Source organism: Lactuca serriola, chromosome 4 (genome assembly GCF_051521515.1).
Source record: "Lactuca serriola cultivar US96UC23 chromosome 4, Lser_US96UC23_V15, whole genome shotgun sequence".
In the NCBI taxonomy this organism is placed as follows: domain Eukaryota; kingdom Viridiplantae; phylum Streptophyta; class Magnoliopsida; order Asterales; family Asteraceae; genus Lactuca; species Lactuca serriola.
Window position 1 is genome coordinate 44,335,413 of NC_136411.1, and position 10,354 is coordinate 44,345,766.

The 10,354-nt window shown below is 31.0% G+C and overlaps 1 protein-coding gene across 1 annotated transcript; it reads right to left on the reverse strand.

Moving 5' to 3' along the window:
- Positions 1-1,477: 1,477 nt before the first annotated feature.
- On the reverse strand, positions 1,478-8,397 carry LOC145101447 (uncharacterized). Its single transcript, XM_079038649.1, has 2 exons — positions 6,824-8,397; positions 1,478-1,751 (listed from the first exon to the last, which is right to left on the reverse strand). Exon 1 carries the CDS (start codon positions 8,240-8,242, stop codon positions 6,863-6,865), a length of 1,380 nt encoding a protein of 459 aa, XP_078894775.1. The 5' UTR covers positions 8,243-8,397; the 3' UTR covers positions 1,478-1,751; positions 6,824-6,862.
- Between the last annotated feature and the right edge of the window lie 1,957 nt (positions 8,398-10,354).

The window sequence follows — 10,354 nt, forward strand, 5'->3', positions numbered from 1 at the left end:
ATTTTTATGCATGCTTCTTCTGTCTTTTTCGATACAAAACTACAAATAATATAACAAGATCAATACTGAAAAACAAATAAGCCAAACCATCAACATACTCAAGTAAATTATGTATTAAATATCAACTTTAGAGTAAGTTCTCAATTCCAAACAAAATATTCCTTCAACATCGATGTAGATGTTCAATTTTCACTATATTTTTTCATTAGATTTTGTTGTTTGATATTCATAATCATGGGTTGTATAAATAATGCATTCACATGTTTCCTGTCAACCTCTACTATGAATATACAAATCACATAAACAAAAATATGCACCTTGACACATAAATGTTTATCCATTTCAGCTAATAGACTAGAAAGAGGTTGCTAGTTCTTACATGCTACAAATACAATCTTTCTTATTTGCTTATACATGGACTCCAAAAAAATTTAGATGAAATGAAACAACTATCATAAGTTTATTTTTGTACTATCTTTTCCAAAAATGAAATTTGAAACCACTTGGAAAAACCCTACCACATAACAATAAAACATTTGTGATAACAATGATTGGTGTATATATATATATATATATATATATATATATATATATATATATATATATATATATATATATATATATATATATATATATATATATATATTCAAAAGCATTGAACGATGTAAATGATTAAACAAACAAGAAATTAAATTGATTGTTATTTTTTATGCCTACAAATGTTCCTATCCAATAGAATTATGACAAGTGTTATCATTCTATATTTTTTTAAATAACTCATTAAGGGTATATTAGGAATATATCAAATAAAATTAAATTTGGTGATTTGTCAAAATTTTAGTGGGTAGAAATAATTGTAAGCATAAAAGGTAGGAGGTAATTTAATTTATCTAAACATTATAAAAAAATTGAATCTTAAATAATCTACTAATTCAAATTGGAGATGTAAACAACCGATTTTTAGGACAATTTTTAAGAGCAAAACAATTTATTTATATTTGTTGAAACCTAGTATTGGACAACGTTCTACCATTGCTTGCTTCTATATGGTCATGGAGACGATTCGTTTCCAATGATCTTTTATTCCCCCGTGTTGACGTTGTTCTCACTTTCTTTTTATTTTAAACTTCCGTTGATTGCCTTCTTTGTTCACAATGTAGTTAAACGCGTATCTAATGAATTTTGGACTTGTAAAATAGAAAAAAAAATGCTTTCTAGCCATTGTAACGCCCATGTTGTCCATGGTCCTAAGTACCTTTTTATTGAAGATTTCCAACCTATGTATTTATATTTTCTTATTTTATAGTGTGTTTAAAGCCAAGAATCCATCGTTGGTAAATCTGGATAATAATATACAAGCATGCGGGATACATATTGAAATTCAAACTAAAAGCTTTTAGAGTATATACGATCATGAACAAAAATCCATGAGTGAAATTCAAAAATAGAAAATACTGAGAGACAAAAAGGCACACACTCACACAACAAGCAAGCCATTGCATTGCAGGCAATCGAAAGTCAAAGAATACAAACAAAAGGAAGAAGAGCTAGGCAAGAGGTGCTGTTTCGCCTATCTATCTTCCTCCACACCAATGATCAATCACTGCCATTAATGCAACTGCAAATTAATTTTACTTATCATCATCACCCACTTATAAATTAATACATAAATATCATATTATTGTCATGATCATAAATAGATTTCATCGCCCCAGTGATTTCGTTGCCATTTCTCCATCTTTAGCACCTACCTGGAAAATAACACAACACAAAAAAAAAAAATCGTCATTTCAAGTGTTATAGCAAAAACACATTTATATACGTTTTATCCAAATTCAGTTGAAGTAAAAATAGATAATAATTTTTATCCACACTGTCTATATAGGGATATATATCGTACAGGCCTTAGCTTTTTTACGAATTTACAGATCATAAAAAGTTTCATTAATTAAATGCACTGAATTTATTTAATTAGCCTGGAACTTCATTTAGTGTATATCCCTGGTATACCTGGGGAGTTGAAGATGGAGAGACTGTTACATCAGTATCATGATCAGCCTCATTTATCATGTCTAATCATAGTTCTCCAATCCTTCCTTATATATATATATATATATATATATATATATATATATATATATATATATATATATATATATATATATATATATATATATATATATATATATATATATATATATATATATATAAAAGGTGTAAATATAAATATATATTGAATGACCAATTTGGGCTCGGCCCTTACTTCTTTCACCACCAGTTTTTATATATTGAATTGGCCCGGTTTGATCCATTTTTCTCTTGAACAAGCCCATTTAAACCTAATTTTCTCTTGACCTGGTTGAACTCAGTTTTCTCTTGAACCGATTCGGTAGAACCCGGTTTTCTCTTAAATCAGGTAGGTTGAACCTAGTTAAGGAACCATTTGGTTTTCTATTATTCTAGATTCCCCAACAAAGCTATATATAAGTTTTTATTTTTTATGTAATATATAAAGAATAGATAAAGTTGGAGAAACGAGACTTTTCACATTAAGTTATAATTTTGTTTTTACAAAACTGTTCTTGATTACTTTTTCATTATATTTTCCCAAGCATGATGTTAATTAATGTTGGGTTGTGGAGTAGGATTGTCTTTGGACCTTCTTCCAGAAGATGTCTAGCTAGAAATATTTGGCTTCTAGATATTGGTTCCAAAAGGTAGATTCCATAAGGGAATTTTAGGAGGAAAATTCGATATGAAGAGGATTTTCAATACATGGATTCCAAAAGATCTTCTACATGGGGGTTTCCGGTTCCATTCATTAGAAAACTCCAAAGGGCTCTCGAGCCTTCTGTAGGTGATCTTGGCAGTTTGTTTATAGGCTTGGCTTGTTGGTCATATTTGGCCTTGTCTTTTCTCTCTCTATATATCGATTGTAATTGTAAACATTATGGGGCTTGTATCATTCAGAAGTTAATAGAAACCTTTATTGTCATAATTTCTTTAACCACTAACACACAATTAAAGATGCAAAAAAATAAAAAATAAAAGAATAATTAGCGCATAAGTTTTACTTGGTTCGTATGAATAGGGTAATCGTACTAACTACATCCACGGTAGAAGACGAGAGATTTATTGAGTTCTAAATATTTACATGGAGATTCTACATATACAGCTAGTGGTATTTGATGTCGACCCTAAAACTGCCCAAGTATATACGCTTTACCCCAACCATGTTAACTACATAAATTCTTGTATGTTCTTTATTTTATTCACATCTTATATTTATCTATGTCTTACTGTAACTATAGCATGTATTTAATCAAAACATTGATCAAATATAATTTATCCATACTGATAGAGTAATTAATAAAAAAACAAGGCCTAATATTATATTATAACACAAAATAAACTAAAGTTATTTTTGTCATACTAGTTGAAAAAGCTAGCTACTACCTTATAAGTTAGCTAATAAAAATTAACGTTTGGTAAAATTAGTTGATAAGATGGTTGAAATATATATATATATATATATATATATATATATATATATATATATATATATATATATATATATATATATATATATAATGACATAAAAATGCATTTAGAAGTATATTTCTTTTATAATTAATTAAAGGAATATTTGGAAAAAAATTATAATAATAATAATAAAAAACTTCTCAAAAACTAATTTAAATAGCTTTTTAAAAAGCAAGTTTATAAATTAATTTTTAGTTTATCAAACATGACAATTTAAAACAACTCGAGTAGATAGTTAAAAAAATATGAGTTAGCTAATAAAAAATAATATTTGGTAAAAATAACTAGTTAACAGAATAATTGGAAAATATAAAATGACATATAAGTCATTTATAAGAATGAGTTTTCTTATAATTAATTATAATTAATTAAGAATATATTTAGAAAATTTTAAAAACACACTAAAAAGCTACTTTAATTAGTTTTTCAAAAATAAATAAATAAACTAGCTTGTTGGCTGCTTTTGGTTTGATAAACATGACAAATGAAAGAAAACCTCAAAAAATATGGTAGTTGTGATATGTCAAAAACAACATAAATATAGCTATAAAATATCTTATACAAGAAAAATATTATACCTAGAGTACCTATTATAAGAAAAGTATTATATTAGAAAATATAAAATAAAATAAAATAATACTATATTAGCAACAAAACGAATAAGTGGAATTTTATGTTGTCATTTGTCCGTGATGAATCTTTTTACATTTACATATTTCATTAGGCTGTTTCCTGAGGGTTAGAAAAAAAAAGGCTTTTCCCTTTTGCATGCTTAGTTATGACGTTACTTGATACCAAAAAATAAATTCTGTACTTATATGACCAATATTTTTTATAAAATTAGAAAAGTAATTCTATTATGACATCAATATATATATATATATATATATATATATATATATATATATATATATATATATATATATATATATATATATATATATATATATATATATATATAAAAGTCCATTATTCACGTGATCATTGAAGGTTATTATGATTTGACATGAAGCAATATACCTATATAACCAACATTTCAATTCATAAAATTGGAATGGGGTTGCAACCATTCCATGAATCAAAAGCAATCATCAGAAACTGATAAAATTTACTTTTTATGAGTTGATGTACCTTCTAAAATGCTAAAGGTAACTTTATATACTATAAAAAAAAGTTCTTGGTTTTAATCACTTGATGTACATTAGGATATTTAAATGAAGATTACAAGTTAAGCAAAATCCAATTTAACATGTCACAATAAGTTTTCCTAATTTCTTTCAACTCTTGTATTCTATTTAATATTTTTGTTTTTTCTGTTTTTGTTTTTGTAGGGTCAGTGTCTAAAGAGGCCACCAAATTCTTGAAATGCTTTAAATATGCCACTCAATTATTGAGAAAGTTTTGAATAGGTCACGTAATTACAGAGAAACGTCAAGAGATATCGTTACAGAGAAACGTCAAGAGATACCATCTTATGTTTCAATCAATGTCACCTAGACAAAATCTTGACAAAAAAAATATGTCCAAAATTGATAAAATACCAGTTATGTCCTCAACTCAATCCTAAATGTAGATATATATTCCTTTTCTCATAATCCAATTCAAAAATGGAATGTTGCAACCATTTCATGAATTACACGCAATTCCTAAAAATCTCCTTTCTTTAACAATCAAGAATATTAAAGATTGATAATATTTGATCACAACCTTTAAGTTTTATAATCATACCCTATGAGTAATAAAATCCTATAACACATAACTTCAAATCCCTTTATTCTCATTTCTTTTTGAAAAAGAACAAATAAAATATTTGAAAAATTGAGCCAATGAGGAAATTAAGAAAACCAGGTGAAAAAACAAACAAGAATTAATGCACTGTTTGGAGAGGGAGGGATACTTTTGTCATTTCATACACAATTTTCAACCAATCAAAAGGCATCCGTACGTGCATGGCTTTGACCTATCATGTAGGTCCCACCTAACCTAAGCTTATCAAAAAGCAAAACCCTAAAACAAAACGGCGTAGTAGTGTGTGCCCTTTTTTTTCCCAGTGCTCGAAATATGCAGGGCTCGGGGCGACCCGGCAACAAAATTAAATTTCGGGTTCAGTGAAACATAATGGCTATTGGGCATTTGGGCATTTAAATATGATTAAAAGGACTTTTTATATAATTAAGGAATCTGTCGGAATTTTAATAAAAGTGGGTTTATATTGATTGAAAGTGGACAGCGAACACCTGTCTTTTCTTAAAAACATGCTTGAATTAAAGGAAACCAAACTATGAATCCATAAACCCAACAAAACAAACACCTAACTATATCCTATTATATAATCCAAATAAGGAAGATTATATATTAATTTAACAAACCCATACTAATATCACAATCATGCAACAAAATAAAAATTTCTAATAGTTTATTTAATCATAATGGGACTTTGAGACCACGTATATATCTCATATCAAGCTTTTAATAATCAACTCTTTTATTTGGAATTTACGTTGTTAAGACATCTTTGATTTGGAATTCTCATTTTTTGTAAGATCGAGTGATATACCAAGATCTAAAATGTAGGTTTCTTGAAGACTTTTAAAAAAAAAAAACTTGACAATCATTTTTTTTATTCTAAAAATTAGGTATTGACAAGATGTCCTATAAAAATTTGTACTATCTAAAGAATCTTTTTTGATATAACAATTAAAAAATGTTATGTTAGATCTACAATTTATGTGTTTGAGATAAAAGCAACAGAATTTTTGTACAAATTAATTATTATTTATGGAGCTTCAAACTTCATATAGACGATATTTAAAATGTGATTATTACCTGTCTATATAATTTCGTTTTGTTATTTGATAAGTACAAAATATACTACTTTCATAATTTTATAATTATTTTTTGTTATTTTACGATCCTTCAAATTTCAAAACTTCATCCATTTGTGTATTTAAAATAATTTAGTTGATCAAAATCAAGATTATCCATGAATCAAGATTACTTGAAGACGTCTCATCTACATGAATAAACCAAATCATTCAACATAACTAAATTCGGTGCCATGAAATAAAATTTATTGTTGCAATTTCTGGAAATGAAATAGATTTTACCCAAAAACGACATTCTAATTTTTTAGGGTTACTGAAGATCTAAAGAGTTCCATTTCTGGATGCAATTGCTTAGCCTACTTCCAGGAATAAATGCAAATGAAGTCTTTAAGCGTCTGTATATATATAGATATGAGAAGAAATTCAAGAAATGGAAAATTTTGAAAGAGATTTACCGGAGATGTAGATGGGGAAAGAGGCCATTGATTGAAGTCTCAGTTCTTTGTTTTTTCTTTGTGATGATCTGAATGCCGTCCTACGCCATCTCCTCCGCCGCCGCCGTAGCTTAAGTGGTAACCAGCTGCTGCTGGGAAATGATCGGAGGCGGCGTTTGGAACGATGAAGAAGGGCAGATTTGTGGAGGTTGATCCGTCTATGGAGGGTGACTGAAACCTCTGGAAATGGTGATGATGAGGTAAAAGAGACGACGGTAAATTGGACTGAAGGGTCCCCCTACTGAAACCCGGAGCAAGGGTGCCACCGGATGATGATGTCATGGAGAAGTTTAAATTGTAACTTTCTCCTCCGCCACCACCACCCGTTGTCACCGCCGGTACGAAACTGTCTTGAAGGAAGGAGAAATGGTGTTGTGGGTTGTTGTTGTTGTTGTGGTGTTGGTGTTGGTGGTTATCTCCGGCGGTGATGTTGAATTGTGGTATTTGGATTAGTTGGGTTGAAGGTTGTGTAGGTCGAGCGAAGAAATAATCCATCGGAGTTGCCCAGTGGGTTCTTGACTCTGGACTGTGACGGCGGACGTTGGTGTTGCTGTGAATGCCGCCGGTGAGAAGATCCGTGAAAGACGAGTTTTCCGAAATACTATTGACCTGATTCAAAACAGCAGCCCTCGTTGAATCAGTTTCCTTCTCTCGTTCCTTCTTTGAAGCCATTTCTCTCGCTCGTTCTCGAGCTTTCACCCGATTCTCCGATCGAGATAACGAAAGCCCCGACCCCTTGCTTGTTTCAGATGTACTACTACACGCCGGAGATTTCGCCTTAGAAACATTATTATTATTATTATTATTACTGTTTTGTTGTTGGTAATTTGGATCTTCAAAATCGGGACTGTTTCCCGTCGACTTCTTGTCTTCATTCTGGTGATGGTGGTGGGTGTGAGAGATGGCACCGGAAAACGATGGGTCAAGAGAAGGAAGCTCGTCAATGGAAGTAGATGCCGCCTTGAGCAACCATTCTACCGCCTTGCTCGGCTGATCATACCCCAATCGGTCTTGCAGATCATAAAACTGGATAGCGGTACTAACAGACAACCGGACACGACGATCTCTGAGTCCTTTCGATGTCAAAACCTTGCTGTGTCTATCCTTCCCTCCGGACGCCCTAGAAACCCTAACAATCCGGGAGGAAGGCCATCCACAAAGCCTCGCCACACCACCACCACCACCTCCACCTACAACAACATCTATTCCTCCTCCTCCGCCACCACCACCACCACCATCATCAAACTTCTGCAACTCCAAATTCCCTTTATGGGTAGCTATCTTTTGCGGATTTGAAGAATTGTCAGTAGTTGTAGTACTACCATTAGACGAAACCCTTTGAAATTTACGCACCTGTCTTTGAATTTCATCCACCTCCATACCCAGCTTTCATACCTTGAAATCAATCCAACTATATCTTATCTAGAGAGAGAAATTAGTGCAGTTTTAGAGAGAGAAAGTAGTGGTATATATTTGGAGAGAGAGAGCAGGTGTGGTGGGGTGTCAACTAGTGTCCTTTGTATTGATGACTAGCTTGGCTTTTGTAGCCATGTATACAGACAGACACACAAACATATAGATACAACTGTGTGTATGTATATAAGCAGAAGCAGGCCGGAAAATGTCAGAAGGGAAGCTCCGTTTAAAGCTTATCTTTACCAGTGGCTTCTCAGAAAGCAAAGTCTGTGAAAGGTTTCATCAGAGGGAAGGAAAGCTGAATCCCAAAAAAGAAAGGTAGGGTTAAGATCTGTTATTCGCCTTCATCTTTTATAGTTACATATGATTTAATTAAATTTTTGCAGTTGGTTGTATAATTATGATTATGGTTCCTACTTCCTTATTATATAGTGTTCGAATAATCACTTGTAAAAATGCATAATTTTAATTTTGAGAAAGGATAAAAGGGTATTAGTTTATTCGTTATAACAAAAGAAGAGAGTTTTTTTTAAAGACTCAAAAGGCTTTATAAACCCTCTATGTTTTCATATAACTGTTATCATCCAATAATATTTCATATAATTTTATATTAAACAATCTACTAAAAATTAACTAAAATAAATAAATAGTTTAGACTATACATAATTTCCTTTAATTGTAGAAAAGTAAAGTAAAATATATAATTAATATATTAAACAATAATGCACCATAATATTTAAAATAACAAATTTTCATACATGATTGCTATTCGACGAATTATGTTCAACCAAGTTGAAACGAAGCTCATAATGAAGACCGTTTGAGCATATCTTATAATTTCTTTGAAGATATTGATGGAGCCGATTCATTGAACCTTTAAATATATGGGTAAAGTTATATGTTTCATCTTCACTCCAATTGCTTATTATATCACATTTGTAAGAACCCGAAATTTAGACAGAGTTGATTTTTATTCAACTAAAGTCAACTATTAACCAAAATGGCAGATGATCAATTTTAAGAATTTAGCAAGTTTATGAAATTGTGACTTCATGAAAATGATCAAGATAAGTTTAAGTCACTTATAAGAGATTAGATGAGTAAGTTCAAGATAAGAAGTGCATGAGAAGATACATTTTGGCCAAAAGGGTAAAATAAGTATTCTTATACTTTTTGTGCTAAGTTGGTGACTTAATAGATTAAGTCTCATATTAAGTCAATGAGAAATGACTTAACAAAGTTGTAGAGTATGTTCTCACATTCGCATGGATATAACGATCATAGAAAACGGGTTAGAAACGAAAAAGTTATGAATGTTATAAGATTGTACGAAAGTTGTTCCCGAAGCTGGAATGGAATCAACAATGCACTTTGCTGATCTTCAGGTACCACGGTGGGGTACATAGATCGCCACGATGCTGTGGCGTAAGTTGGCTACCATTGACTAAGGTCAAATGGTCACCACAACGCAGTATCAAGGATTAAAGACGAGTTTTGAACCTGTTAGAGCTCGTTTCGATCATTTCAAAGGGGAGATCGATTGGGAGCTTAAAGGTGGTGATTTTGCAACCCAAATGTTGCCAAGACAAGCTAGAGAAGGAGGATTGTTAGGATTTTCATCCTCTCCACATCAAGGTATGATTTCTCCACTTTTGGTGAAATTGTTGGTTTGTGTAGATGTGTTGAATTAATCAACCTATAGCTTGATTATGATGTAGATGAGAGTGTTTAGATGCTTTAATCAAGCTTAGAAAGTGTTTTGCATGGTATAATCAATCCAATAAGAGTTAGGGTTTGAAACACTAACTAAGTGATTAGTGAATTGATGCATTATATGTAGATTGTAATGAATTATGTAGTATGAGATGCTTAATTCATAGGTTGAAGTAAATTATGAGATAAAATTTTAGAAGATAGAATTATGATCCACTGGGTGGTCATTTTGACCATAAGAGTCATTAAGCTCTTAATAAGCTTAGACAAGTATTCAGAAACTTGTATATGTGTATAAATAGGCCTAAGAGCAAAGAAGATGGATCAATATGCATTAATGGAAGAGTTGAAAGAAGGGATTGT

Excerpts from the sequence above, each read along its gene's own strand:
- LOC145101447 (XM_079038649.1), bottom strand. The coding sequence starts at position 8,242 with ATGGAGGTGGATGAAATTCAAAGACAGGTGCGTAAATTTCAAAGGGTT.